This window comes from Trichoplax adhaerens, genomic scaffold (genome assembly GCF_000150275.1).
Source record: "Trichoplax adhaerens TRIADscaffold_6 genomic scaffold, whole genome shotgun sequence".
In the NCBI taxonomy this organism is placed as follows: Eukaryota; Metazoa; Placozoa; class Uniplacotomia; order Trichoplacea; family Trichoplacidae; genus Trichoplax; species Trichoplax adhaerens.
In genome coordinates, this window is record NW_002060948.1 from 5,613,305 (window position 1) to 5,627,834 (window position 14,530).

At 34.8% G+C, this 14,530-nt stretch overlaps 3 protein-coding genes across 3 annotated transcripts; 2 read left to right on the forward strand and 1 right to left on the reverse strand.

The window, feature by feature from the left end:
- Window positions 1-1,064: 1,064 nt before the first annotated feature.
- On the forward strand, window positions 1,065-7,348 carry TRIADDRAFT_64046 (expressed hypothetical protein; the record flags this gene model as incomplete). The annotated part of the gene is made up of 18 exons (XM_002113469.1): window positions 1,065-1,084; window positions 2,819-2,852; window positions 3,554-3,595; window positions 3,973-4,033; window positions 4,286-4,404; window positions 4,813-4,878; window positions 5,002-5,120; window positions 5,280-5,346; window positions 5,491-5,559; window positions 5,646-5,711; window positions 5,812-5,937; window positions 6,059-6,122; window positions 6,215-6,345; window positions 6,416-6,549; window positions 6,628-6,727; window positions 6,801-6,892; window positions 7,015-7,045; window positions 7,194-7,348. 18 exons carry the CDS (start codon window positions 1,065-1,067, stop codon window positions 7,311-7,313), a joined length of 1,461 nt encoding a protein of 486 aa, XP_002113505.1. The 3' UTR covers window positions 7,314-7,348.
- Window positions 7,349-9,504: 2,156 nt separating this feature from the next.
- On the forward strand, window positions 9,505-11,375 carry TRIADDRAFT_26378 (uncharacterized protein; the record flags this gene model as incomplete). The annotated part of the gene is made up of 5 exons (XM_002113470.1): window positions 9,505-9,578; window positions 10,401-10,544; window positions 10,726-10,865; window positions 11,011-11,129; window positions 11,274-11,375. 5 exons carry the CDS (start codon window positions 9,505-9,507, stop codon window positions 11,373-11,375), a joined length of 579 nt encoding a protein of 192 aa, XP_002113506.1.
- A 1,561-nt stretch (window positions 11,376-12,936) lies between these two features.
- On the reverse strand, window positions 12,937-13,758 carry TRIADDRAFT_27149 (uncharacterized protein; the record flags this gene model as incomplete). Its single annotated transcript, XM_002113842.1, has 1 exon — window positions 12,937-13,758. A coding segment is annotated over one exon (822 nt), but the record flags the coding sequence as incomplete, so codon positions are not given.
- Between the last annotated feature and the right edge of the window lie 772 nt (window positions 13,759-14,530).

A 14,530-nucleotide genomic window follows, 5' to 3' on the forward strand; every position in this document is an offset into this window, starting at 1 on the left:
CCATGTTGAAAAGCGATTTTCTAGCAGTATTTGGGCCGAGTTTTACTTTCTTCTTAGCTCGATGCAGCCTGGAATCCTGGAACAAATACACCACACCCTGCAATATGGTCGCTATGGCAATTCTATCCAGTATCTATCGATAATAATATTATAATTAGCAACCACTCACCGCCCTTACCGCACCAGTTGGGGTCAGCGGTATGTTTACAAAAAAAAATTTCTTGATGAGGAATAATTGGTGTTTGCAGTGCTACTGTAGAAGCTGTTGAAAAAGGAAGAGAAAATTTCAACAATAAAACCATATTCAACTGTCTTATTCATGAGTGAAACTGGAAAAAGTTTCCCTTGCTCTCTTTTTTTCCAATCGTTGCTGTTAGTAGCTGTAGAGCACAGGCAGATTGCATGGCTACATTGATTGCTCCTCCCCCATTTTTCTTCATTAGCCAGGAATAATTTAGCTCGAGTCCTGCTAACTGCTGACTCATGCCGTTGCAAAGATGGCTGTTAGCCTTTTCGATTGGCTTACATGATCAACTTGTAGCAGTTGCAATTTTAGATTTATGGGATGGATTATTGTGAGTAGAATTACAAGGGGTTGCTATTCTCCCATGACATCAGTTAATTTATAACTTGTTTTTATACACTATTTTCCCAGCTTGAGATCGATATCCGATAGAACCATAAGAGAATTCTCTTTCAGCCCCTTCTAGCTCAGCGGTGAGCATGATGTCCGGATTGACTTTTGGAAATAAGTCTGTCTTCTATATAACAGTATGGGCACAATCGCCTACATCATACACTACCTAGACAGTCTACGCTCGACTGCCCTTACTCGATGCTCGATACGATTGTACACCAGTATACTACCCCATACAATACCTTGAATCCAGTCTATATACTACTTCATATGATCAGCCCACTTGGCTATATAAAGTAACTCAGAAAGTGCATTTTCTTTCTTCTCATCTTATCCCATCAAGACGGATAGCTTGGCTATATTCAGCTCGACAATCCTCTCTTAATCGATCTAGCGTGATTTTATCACTTCTGCAATCAAGTTAAGCATGTCGTCAAATAATGGAAAGTAAGTCTAGCGTAACTTCCTTGTACTGTTGCTATTTTATTGCCGAGAGAGAGAGAGACAAAAAAAAATACTCAGCTGATGCTTTACTCGTACAGTATTCGGAGATTCGCTTATCGCAGGATACATTTGACCTCGATAATCCTTAACTTATCTAGCGTGATTTGATTACTTCTGTAATCAAGTTAAGCATGTTGTTGAATGATGAAGAGGAAGTCTAGTGTTGCTGTTTTATTGCTAAGTGAGAGAGACACACACACACACAAAATACACAGCTGATGCTTACTCGTATAGTATTCGTAGATTCGCTTATCGGAGAGTACATTCAGCTCGACAATCCTTAATCGATCTAGCGTGATTTCATCGCTTCTACAATCAAGTTAAGCATGTCGTCAAATAATGGATAGTAAGTCTAGCCTTACTTCCTTGTACTGTTTGCTATTTTATTGCCAAGAGAGAGAGAGAAAAAAATACACAGCTAAGCTGATGCTTTACTCGTACAGTATTCGTTGATTCGCTTATTGGAGAGTACATTCAGCTCGACAATCCTTAATCGATCTAGCGTGATTTCATCGCTTCTACAATCAAGTTAAGCATGTCGTCAAATAATGGATAGTAAGTCTAGCCTTACTTCCTTGTACTGTTTGCTATTTTATTGCCAAGAGAGAGAGAGAAAAAATACACAGCTAAGCTGATGCTTTACTCGTACAGTATTCGTTGATTCGCTTATTGGAGAGTACATTCAGCTCGACAATCCTTAGCCTATCTAGCGTGATTTGATTACTTCTGTAATCAAGTTAAGCGTGTTGTTGAATGATAGAGAGGAAGTCTATTGTTGCTATTTTATTGCCAAGAGAGAGAGAGACCAAAAAAAAATACACAGCTGATCCCTACTCGTACAGTATTCGTAGATTCGCGTATACTGTTGCTATTTTATTACTAAGAAACAGAGAGAGGAAAAAAATACGCAGCGGATCCTGACAGTATACAGTAGAGATAGTCTTGGATATTGGAGATGAGGCGTGCTACGCCTATCTCGACCACATTGAGCTCGACAATCCTTAACCTATCTAGCATGATTTCATTCCGTCTATAATCAAGTTAAGCATGTTGTCAAATGATAGAAAGTAAGTCTAACGTTGCTTTCTTATACTATTGCTATTTTATCGTTAAGAAAGAGAGAAAAATATACACAGCTGATCCTTGCACTCGTACAGTATAAACAGTACAGGGATGTTGTAGATAGGGTATGACAGGTGTTGTATCTTGGCTATATTGAGCTCAACAATCCTCAACCGATCTAGCGTGATTTCACTACTTCTGTAATCAAGTTGCTGTAAGCATGTCGTCAAATAATTAATGGAAAGCCTAGCATTATACTATTGCTATTTTTCATTGCTAAGAGAGAGAGAGAGAAAAAAAAAAACACAGCTGATACTATTACTCGTATGGCTAGATGACATTGGATATTGTCGATGGGGTGTGGGCTACAAGATGAAGAGAGTGTGCTTTGTCATTGCAACAGCTGATCATCATCATGAGCCCACACACTGTTCTAGGATCGAGAAAGGTTGTGTTCAAATGCATCATCATCATCATGAACAAGTGTTCTATACTGATGGCTAGATAAATGGGCATCATACACAACTTGATTAGTCTTAATCGGATAATCATCTAACGCTTGATAGCGCGATGATAATAGAAAACTGATCTTTTATGTAAATTCTATCTTTTTAGGGCAGATATTGCACTCATTGGTCTGGCTGTTATGGTAAGTTTGCATACTAACATTCTAGAGTGGATCGCTACTCTTATTATCGCCATAGGGCTAGATAGCGGTAGACAGTCGACATATAATACTGTAGGTGGTACAATTTAGCAGAAAATGACCAATTAAGTTATTAATCAAGAATGCTCCAACTTAATACTGTTGATAAATACATGATGATTTGGTGTACATGCAGGGCTGCTACTGCTTGTAACTATGAAAGCTTATACTTTGTCTTTCTTACAGCAATTTTTTTGTTCTCATACCTTGGCATACTTGCATATATTATGTACTGTACTACTTTATCGTTGTCAATCTTTGCCTCTTATACTCGTATGAGCAGATACAGTATTCTATCGAAAATTGAACTGTACCTTGATGGTAACGCAATGTACATTTATGGAGAGATTGTAGTGGTGATTAAAATGTTGAAGTGCAATTTTACTATAACACATAGAGTAGTAGTTGCCGCCATTGAATTAATTACCAGTAGACTGCAACGTATCTATATCTGTGATGGAAGAATTGCAAGGTTGTAACCAACGTTGTCATTAAATGACATCGAAGGACGCCACGATTCTACTTCAGAATTCGAAGTTTGAATCAAAATTTGGCTTTGATTACTAGAATACCCATATAAAACCCTTAAAAGAAATTATTAATTAATGTTACACGATATATTCTTGCCATAATTTATTGTTTAGGGCCAAAATATCATCTTGAATATGAACGATCACGGCTTTGTGGTAAGCTACTAACCTCTATGCTAAACCATGTAGCAATCTACTGCTACTATGCGTATTAATGCAGCTAAATATCCTGTTGATATTAGATATGATAAATAAATGTATTTGTTGTATGGGTAGTCAATGCTGTGTCTATTGTAATCTGCTCAAAAGTTTGAGCTCGTCTACTGCCATCAAAGTAAATGAGGAAAGAGCACTATATTGTAATTGTTGAGTCTTCATTGAATCTTATCAATCAATTGCTGTTAAGTTTCTTACTTTTAGACCCTATACGTTAACATAGTTCTCGAATGTAGACAGAAGGATGTTTAGGCTTTTTGATTAAATTACGCAATGATCTATACCACTAATTTCTATCCATTTCAAAATCTTGGCAGGTTTGCGCTTACAATAGAACAGTTCAAAAGGTCGAACACTTCTTACAAAATGAAGCAAAAGGTTATACCAATGACCAATTATTTGAGCAATTTTTTATTTAAAGTGCAAGTTAACTTTTAAAAGTGATGTTATTGTCGCCGAACTGAAGTTGCTGAATAGTATTCTTGCCGTGTTACATTCTCGATGTATCTGATTACATGCTTATTTAATGGACCTCTTTCTCTTGTTCAAGAATTGTATTTCAACGTTCTTGCTGTTTCATGTCGTGGACCTACAATTTATACTAAAAAATTCAATTGTCGTCTAATAAAGGTACTAATGTTGTTGGTGCTAAAAGCATTGAAGAAATGGTCTCTTTATTAAAGAAGCCGCGCAAAGTGATGACGTTAGTTAAAGCTGGAAGAGCAGTGGATGCACTTATCGAACAATTGGTAATTTGATTTTGGAGAAATATTCAAATTTCTGTTTTAGAACTTACTACTACAGTATCTACTATTATCAAACGACACAATTATAGAATTACATAAAAAATTGTGTTAGCAATGAGATCTTTATATCGAAAAGAGTTTATTATTTTGATATTAGAGAATTCTTTGATTACGAAGTCCAGTTATGATGATGTAATGATGAATGTTTTCTCTTCGTTGAATATTTGTTTTTCTTTCCTAATGAAATACTATGTATTTCATTAACGATTGTATGCTAAAATATAATAAATTAATATTAAATGCTCATTTGATTCTGTAAAAATTTAAAACTAAGCTAGTAGTATTACTGATTACTATATAGAGGACTTAAATTCAATGCTACCGTTGATACGGTTTTTCTTATTTCTTAAGGTTCCTTTGTTAGAGGCTGGAGATATCATTATTGATGGTGGAAATTCACAATATACCGATACCCAGGTACCGTTGGATATGTAGTTAATCGTATCTTTCAAAATGTTTTATTAAATAGCGATTTAATAAACATATCTAATTATAATTAAATATCTATGGCAATGTCTTCTATCCTTTTTTCCGCTTTAGCGTCGATATAATGAACTAAAAACTAAGGGTATTTACTACTTGGGCTGTGGTGTTTCTGGAGGAGAAGATGGAGCTCGGTATGGACCTTCTTTGATGCCCGGAGGTGCCGCAGAAGCTTGGTAAAAATAACGCTAGAAAATTGATAGGAAGTTTCATTTGATATACCTTGTATATAATTCCTATGCTCTTAATGATTTACTAAATTGTTACATTGCATATTCGTCTAAGCCATATTTAGCTCATTTATTACCGATTAATTGTTACGACCAATTGTCTAGGCCGTCACTTAAGCCAATCTTCCAGTCCATTGCAGCTAAAGTAGGAACTGAACCCTGCTGTGATTGGGTAAGAAATGCATGATTAGAGAAATTTTTGAAGCAATGAACTTTTATTTTCAAATTGCTTGCGTAAACTAACATTGAAAGCTATAACTAATACGTGCATATGCTTATCATATTTGTAAGAGTAATGGTTACGTTTGCATCTTAGGTTGGTAGCGATGGAGCGGGCCACTTTGTTAAGATGGTACACAACGGCATTGAATATGGTGATATGCAGGTAATGATAAGAAATTGCTTTTAGACTGTTGGTCATATCAGCATTAATGAGCAATAATTAAAACTTTTAAAATACTCGATTTATAGCTTATCTGCGAAGCTTACCATTTGATGAAAGATTCTCTTGGAATGAGTGATGACGAAATGAGTTCGGTATGATCTTAAATTGTTTAATATTTAAATTTTATTATATAGCATATAATAACATTTAGGGCTCTTGGTGTTTTACAACGCAATTATTGTCTATATGTAGGTTCTGAAAGAGTGGAATAAAGGTGAACTCGATTCATTTTTAATTGAAATCTCTGGTGATATATTAGCCTATAAAGATAGTGATGGGCAACCATTATTAGAAAAGATAAGAGACGCTGCTGGTCAGGTAACCGAATGCATGTTATTAATTACAGTAGACAGTTTGAATGCATAGGAGAGCACACTTGCGGAATACAAATATCTTTTAGTCAGAGAAATAAATTATTCGGTATTTATATTCAAATTAGAAAGGAACTGGCAAATGGACTGCTATTTCTGCTCTTGATTTCGGCATGCCTGTAACATTAATTGGTATGTAGATCAAAAAATGACGTTCTGTGCAACTATTTTGATAACCTATTGCGTTTCTGCAGTCTTATTAAACGCCATTTTGTTAAATACAGGTGAAGCCGTGTTTGCTAGATGTTTATCGTCTTTGAAAGATGAGCGTGTTCGAGCTAGTAGCGTATTGAAAGGCCCTTCTAGTGCAAAGTATACTGGTGACAAGAAGGAATTTATCGAAAATATTCGAAAGGTTCAAAGTCTTCGATTGACATATTTATTTTGAATCAGTTAGTAAAATGGTTCTATTATGATAATTGTAGGCGTTATATGCTTCGAAAATTGTATCTTATGCGCAAGGCTTTATGCTATTGCGCGAGGCCGCAAAACAGTTTAACTGGACGTTAAATTATGGCTCGATTGCTTTGATGTGGCGAGGTGGATGTATTATTAGGAGGTTAGAAACTCAGTCAATTAATTTATTGCTTTATTATTACTAAATTACTCATTCTCCAAATTTTTCATTGATTCTCAGTGTGTTCTTGGGCAATATCAAATCCGCGTTTGATAAAAACCCTAATTTGGAAAGTTTATTATTAGATGATTTTTTCCATTCTGCAATTGATTCCTGCCAAGTATGTACTGTATTGATATTATATTAGAAATTGGTATGCCTTGCCTAATGCTAACGTACGATTTAATCAATAGGAATCCTGGCGTAAAGTTGTGGCAAATGCTGTATTACTTGGAATACCTACTCCATCATTCAGTTGCGCTTTGGCCTTTTATGACGGCTATCGGTACTGTGATCGATTTATCTATTTTTATGCTGTATTTGCTGTATCATGGTTTAGTGGTGCTTTGTTTATGATCCAGTTCCATTTCCAATTACTTATAAAAGCCGTATTTATTTCAATTATAGCTCGTCCCGCCTACCTGCTAATTTAATCCAGGTAAGATCTATACGAATATTAAGTACTGTTAATTTATTATTAGCAATATACTGCATAGCACATCTTTAGTTACTAAAAGGGATATGTCCAGTGTCTCTTGATATTTTACTAATTCTAAGTATATGATTTGCTCTATCTCTTTTTTTAGGCACAACGTGATTACTTTGGAGCTCATACCTACGAGTTACTTTCCAATCCCGGACAGTTTATCCATACTAATTGGACTGGTCATGGCGGATCGGTTTCTGCATCTACATACCAAGCTTAATCTCTTAGTTCTAGCTATCATTTATCTCCTTCAAGGTCATATGGATTTCATTTTTGTTGTAGTTTATGACCTTTCTTTAAAGGTGGCACTATGATTATTTCTGCAATACTTCTTTCTATGATAATTTTACTGTTTGGCAATCCTGCGATTATGATCAGTCACCTTGTTACAGACAGTTGGTCAAGCGTATTGTTAAAGTAGTGATAACTACATGAAATGCAATAAAATGATAACGTTACATGAATTAATTTTAAATCGCTTGTTTTTCTTATAATTTAACCCATACTTTCAAATGATAAATGGCAAGATTGTTATGCATTTAAAAGTGTAGTGTAATAGTGACAGATGCTGATTCATTTTAGGAGACATCAACACTGTACAGTTAAGGATATGATCAAGACATTTATAACTCGATGTTAGTGTGACACGTATGCTCTAGAAGATGTATTTCTATAATGTTGGCAGTACAACAATCAGCCATGCGTACCATAATAATTATCAGTTAATCTTGCTTATTAAAAGAACCTTAGTTTATAGTTGATTTATGGTACTATTTTCATATTTTTATATTTTGTAAAATGAATTTGGCCCTAGCGAAAGCAGCAAAATGCTACCGGACTTTGTCCTATTCTACTTTGACCTGATATTTGATCTTCAGCTAATGTTGCTACTGCCAAAATAGATGTACAGTAGTGATTGGTTAATCTATGATGTTGTATAGGATAACGGTAAAGTATAAGTTTAAGTTGATGATAAATAGGATATTTTCCAGTACGAAGTAACTGAAAGTGGAAGATTAGTTTAACCTAAATAATGTGTCGGCATCACTACAATACAAGGTGCATGATTTTTTGATATATTTTTACATCGCTAGTCCACTATTGGTATTATGAATAGTCTAAACGAAGTCAAAGTCCCTTGCACTACAACAAGTCCGTTATCGACTATTTCAGTTTAAATTCGATATCATGTGTTTATTTCATAGTAGGGCGGTGACACATCTTAAAGAAGAGGTTTAATCCAAACATATGCATTAATTATAATAATTACTAGTTAATTGATTTGCAAGCATGTGTGAGGATCACGTCAACGATTGGAAATCCTGTCGATCGGCCATGAGCGGGTGGCAGTCAATTGAATTGAAATGAATGCTGTAATCATGATCATTATACCTGATTCAAGAAGTCGCATGGGATATTATTTCCAGTAGAATGTTATGAGCAATAACCATCAGTATCTTGATCGTTCTCTTTTTTGTATGATGAATTCTATCATCAATATCATGCTAGCCATGTGGCTGACGGCTAATAACGTTTCCATCGTAAAGCAGCACGATAATATTTCCAAGCTGCCAAGTGACCCAATATAAGAGTAATAATTTCGCAAGATTGATATACTTTACTTCGGAATTATCCAATTTCAGAGTTTTTACCTATAAAACTTCAACTTTATAGTCCATCCTACAACAATTGGACATTGCCCGAACCGATGGTCAAATCATGCATTCAAATTCATTCTATTTATTTATTTCTATCATGATATACAGAGGAAGAAGACGAATTGAACGATAAAAGTTGAATTTGTAAAAGTAACTGCATCAAAATCCAATTTAAAATATTTACTATAACATCCAATACGACTAGACTGTTATCCTACATTGGTTCTCCGTATGCCATTTTGAATGACAAAAAGTGCTAGTTCGAGCTAGAACTATTTTTAGTATGCAAACGATTCATCAATTTCATTCATTTTTGTCATGACTAAAATCTCCATTTTAATCGCTGTCATGCAGATCTTGAAGAAGAAAGTCATACTATTCGAAGAAGTACTTTCTACTGTATAGAATGATATCCATAACAGTAATCATTTCATAAGATTGGGACATTAATTTGGATATTATCCAACTCCAATGGATGCCCATGACCTAGCCATTGTCAGCAATGGACTACAGCTGCTTTACACGCTACTCCATAACCCTCTATGGGTAGGTGATGCACTACCCTATAGTGAACAGTAGTATGCGCAGTATGGTCTCGGGCATACCATTGGATTCCCATACTCTACACGCTATAGTGACTACGTCGATCGCATAGTAATTCAAGTATAAATTCGTCCACTGCAAAGGTTCTTCTCATCATTTGTGGAGAAGACGATTTTGCCAATTTGGGCTTGCGATTGTGTCGACCAAACCATGCCTAAATTAGATTTTGCTATAGTATGCTCTAGTAATCAAAATCGAAGCATGGCTGCTCATAAGCTACTGAGGTAAATCAACCATCATGGGGATCTCTGATGGATGATAAACTACAATTATTATTCGTAATTGTCTTTCGTGTTAGTAATGGATTGATTTTTCATCGCCTTTTTGACGATACGAGTTATGATCACGATCTTGGTTGCCAAGCATAGCTATAGGATAGCCTTTGAGACGGAAAATGGATTGTATTGGTAGAAAAAGCACAACATGATAACATTGGATAGTGATTGAGGATATACTGTAGACGCATGTCTTCGGCTCTGTAAATCCAATGTGTAGATGATAGAAAAAAGTAACAAGATTAGTACAGTAGTGAATGAGACTTGAGTCGGCTTACTTGACAACGAATTCATTTCTTCTAACTGATCATCAATGGTAAAACACAGGATTATAAATCGAATACTGCCGTTTATTCTTGTCATATCTTCACTATACATTGTAGTGATAAAAGTACTTACTTGATCATGAACCATCGTCATGTTTTTAACAAAGACGATCAATGATACAAACTGTTGAAATGATTAAACTTCAGTCAATTCTCACAGCTTAAACAAAAGTTGATTAATTTACAACTATCGCACGTACAGTATTCCTTTGCACATATTACCATAACCATATTGATAGAGCCATAGTTAAAGGAGGTAAAGTCTTTATCCTGTTGATTATGTTCGTAACAGAGAGCCTGCCATGTTACTCTAGCAAGAAATTAAACATATTTTGTCTGTTTCACTAACAATGCGGATATCAGATCCAGGCTGGATGTGAAAGAGTTAAATCTCCAATCGAGCGATTGATTGCTATTAATACCTATTTTTATCATCTTGCTTTAGTAAGCGAGGCTTCAATGTTACTTCATTTGGTTCCGGTACTCATTGCAAATTACCTGGCCCAACTCCGGAAGAGCCTAATATTTACTCATTTGATTCCAGCTATGATGAAATGTATAACGATTTGACCAAGAAAGATAAAACATTGTATCCTGGTGTCACAATATCAACATTACAAATCTCCTCTGTAGGGGATATCGTCCATTCTTGTTGTTATCCATCAATTTTAATTCTACATAGGATACGGAAATGATAGCGATAATCATACACAGTGATATCTTAGAAAGTTGTATTTTCTTTAATTTTAATGACTTATGATACGTTCAAGATATACACAAAATGGTATATTACACATGTTAGATAGAAATAGAAGGATTAAAACCAAGCCCGAAAGATTTCAAGATTGTACTGTTAAACACGATTGTGTTATTTCATGCGATGAGCGTGTTTACGATCAAGTCATCGAAGGTGGGTTAAGATAGACGTACGAGTATATGTTATAATAAAAAAGTTGCGATAAATTCCCTTAGCGCTACTTCTTGATCAATGCTTTCCAGAATGCAACGATTATACTGTACTGATTTTCTTTGCGATCTTTGCTAATAACAAATAGATTTTGAAAATCGTGGCAACGTTAATGGCACTCCCGTACACTTAATCAATCTGAATATAATGGATAATCAAGAAGAAGCCACCATTGGAGCTGTTTTAATTTGCGAACTTTGCCAACAGGTCTGTATGATAGCAGTCCTAAGTTGAGTACCTAGCTTAAAACTTAGTACAAGCCTGCACTCTTTCTATCATTCCATTGAATCGCTTAACCGTTACGTTCATTTCTTTTATTAATATTATAAATGATTGACATCCTTGTTGAAGATTGAAGAATGTGAAGACTTAGATGACAATATCGAGAATATTATTAAAGAGTTTGAGGATAAAAATAAGAGAACTTTATATTATCATGTAGCTTTCTATTGATAAATTAAAAAGTTATTCCTCTTATAGTTGGTCTTTATTAATTACCGTTTCTATATAGTACTTTTATCTGTAATGATATAGTGAAACTATTATACCAGTATTATTTATAACCTTCATAATGTTGTAAATTAGTATTATACTAGCAGTTGATTATTTATCTATAAAATAGATCACCTTACCATTTTGCAGAATAAAACATTAAAACTGTAGCTAAGATTACTTACTTACATAGTAAAAAGTTACAATGTGCCGAAATTGTAATATTGGTTGTAATCACGCTCAGAGGTGGTTCATGCCTCAAAATGGGGTTTGTACATTTTCGTGATTGTAAGCATTCTAATTCGAAATGATTTTGTCTTTACTGGAGATGTACATTGAACAGTACTAGGATACAGTAGCTCCTCCATACAGTAGAATGGGTATTTAGAATAGCTTTCATTAAAATTTCTTCCTGTCTGTATAATCATTTAATCAGCTGAGGTGCATAGGATAGGACTACAGTAGGACTTTGATGATGTATCCTAATCTGATTTCACGGTATGTTGTTATTAGTTGCTTTTAATATAATCGTGACAGCCATCGTATCAACTAATTATGTGTCAGAGTCTTATAATGGCTGGAGCAACGATATCATTGCTACGTATCGGAATCGTACCGTATTAGGCTTTTCCGCCTGCAGTGGATATTTTAGTAAGGTAGCTTATGCTTTCAACTTTTGATATAATCATGGTTATTATGGTATTACTTGTGGTTAATAACATCATGCAGTATAATGCAACTCGAACCTTTATAAAATAAGATTTATATTAGTAGTTCGTCAGGGGATCGCATTTCAGCATCGGAGTTTTTCCGACAAAATAAGGCAGAATGCTTGTTCCATCTTACAACCGTAACACTAGGAGAAACACATCAACATCTTCAATAGTTCACCTTTTATTGATTATAAGTGCAGACAACAGCTTCGTCTACATCAATCTGATCTTGGCTGTGTCCGCTGCTATCAATAGCACCGGCCGGTTTCATTGCTACAATTTCTGAAACTTACTGTATTTAAAGTGTATCACATAGCAACAATAACAAAATAATTTTTTACATGTCAATGCAAAACTCACTTCGTGACAACCATTTATATTAATACTTATTAATCTCCTTAAAATCAGTACCAGAATCTTCATAATTTACAACGGTTTTACAATGTCCTTAAGAAACATGGGACGGAAATTAATACTCCTTTTCCAGTAACATTGAAAAAGAGTCTTTAATAAGTTAACATTTATTAATAGTAATTTGAATATTTGGCAACTCTATTATTCCTGATATCTCAATTTTCATTTGTAATATTTCAAAACAACAAAATTCAATGCTATATTACAAAGATAAATAAATAGTTTAGCGTGTAGTGCTACAGTTATGTCACAGTACTGGCTACTAAGATAAATGTTGTATAACTTATGAAGGAAGAGAACAGTGCTTATTCGGTAATATCCGACTAACAGAGCAGACAAGCAATCTCCTCTAGTACTCTCTACCGAAGTCAAAAATTAAATTTTTTTGATACGTTTTACTCAATCACGACTGCTTGTTCCGCTGAGCAATTTTTGTTTATATTGTCAGTGTTATTTTCTGAAATTTCTTTTAGCGTAGCATTGACTTCCTCGTGATTGTCGGATACTATTTGTTTGTCTACTACATCAGCCACCGCTGTATTAGAGTTAGGTACTTCAGCATTGAAATTAGTACCGACGCTTTCATCTAAGATTGGCTCGGTCGGTTCTTTGTTTAACATTCCAAAATGCGTCAGTAAATTCCTTTCGCTTAGATGCAGTCTCGATGAGATAGAAGGCTGCTTCGGTAGAGACGATATGATCCTACTTGCTTCAGATTTTAGATCGCAAAGTCGTTCGTCTACGTGCCCTAATACACGTTGAAGAATGTCCCTCGTGGTTTGAGAGTCGTCAGCTAATAAGTGTTGATGAGCTTCTAGCATGTATTCAATTTCGCGTAAGCCATGCTCTAAAGATAAATATGAAGGTTCATCTGATATCGATGTTGACTGGTCAGCCCTTCTTAACTGTTCTTCAATTGAAAGGGCTTGCTCCAAAATTTTAAGCCTTCCGGCCATGTATTTATTCTTTATTTCACTACTGAACGATTTTCCAATAAAAGAGTCAGAAATAATAGATAACTCATCGTCAGCTAATATATCTTGCCATCTGCCATGACCATGTTTAATAACCCCAACCAAGAACCAGTAATCATGAACACGACCCCATGGAATATAATTTGCATCAATCTTATGGCTATTATTGTCGTTAACTTTCCAGATTTCATGTAGGTTGGTGAATCCTCCCTCAACAATATTAAATTTAAAGGGGCGGGAAGAAGCTACTGATCGATCTTTATTTGTAACGCCGTTTTCATTTTCATGCTGCTGGTGTAGGTTATTGCTAGGAAGTTCAGTGTGAACCGAATTGGAGGAGAGCGTCGTTATTGTAGTAGTATCTACTTTCTCGGAAGAGCAGTCAATCTGAATGTCTGCATTATCTTTACTGGGCGAAGTATGATCTTCTAAAAAAATATTGGTAGTAAGACTACAATTTTTCAATTTCGAAATTAGTATCACTACGTGAGCTAACTAACCATTTACATGAGTGTCTTTAGAAGATGAGTTATACTCTGATTCCAGACAGGAACCATTTTTGTAAGATACACCATTTACCGATTCGTATTCTTTCACCTGAAAACGAATATAGCAGGTTTATAAATTAAAAACATAATACAGTGATCAAGTTATCACGTTTACTTTTCTTTTAATGAGTTGCATCATGGCAAGCCGGCTCAAAACAAGACCACGTGATAGGTTGTCTTTAGGTACTCCGTCGCTATAAGATTCTGAGTTTGAATCACCTTCCAACTCGCAGAGATGTTTTAAAAATAAATTTACATACTCTCTACAAAATAAAGAAGTTTACATTTAGAACATTAATAGTACAAATTTAATTTAATTATACAATAAAATTTATATCCATACTGATATTCCTTTATAGGCTTAGATCGCAAATCGCGGGTGAACCTAAACAAAATTTGTAACAATTTGTAACTTATATTATACAAAAGATAAAACATTACGTTGCACATAAACATACCATTTTCGA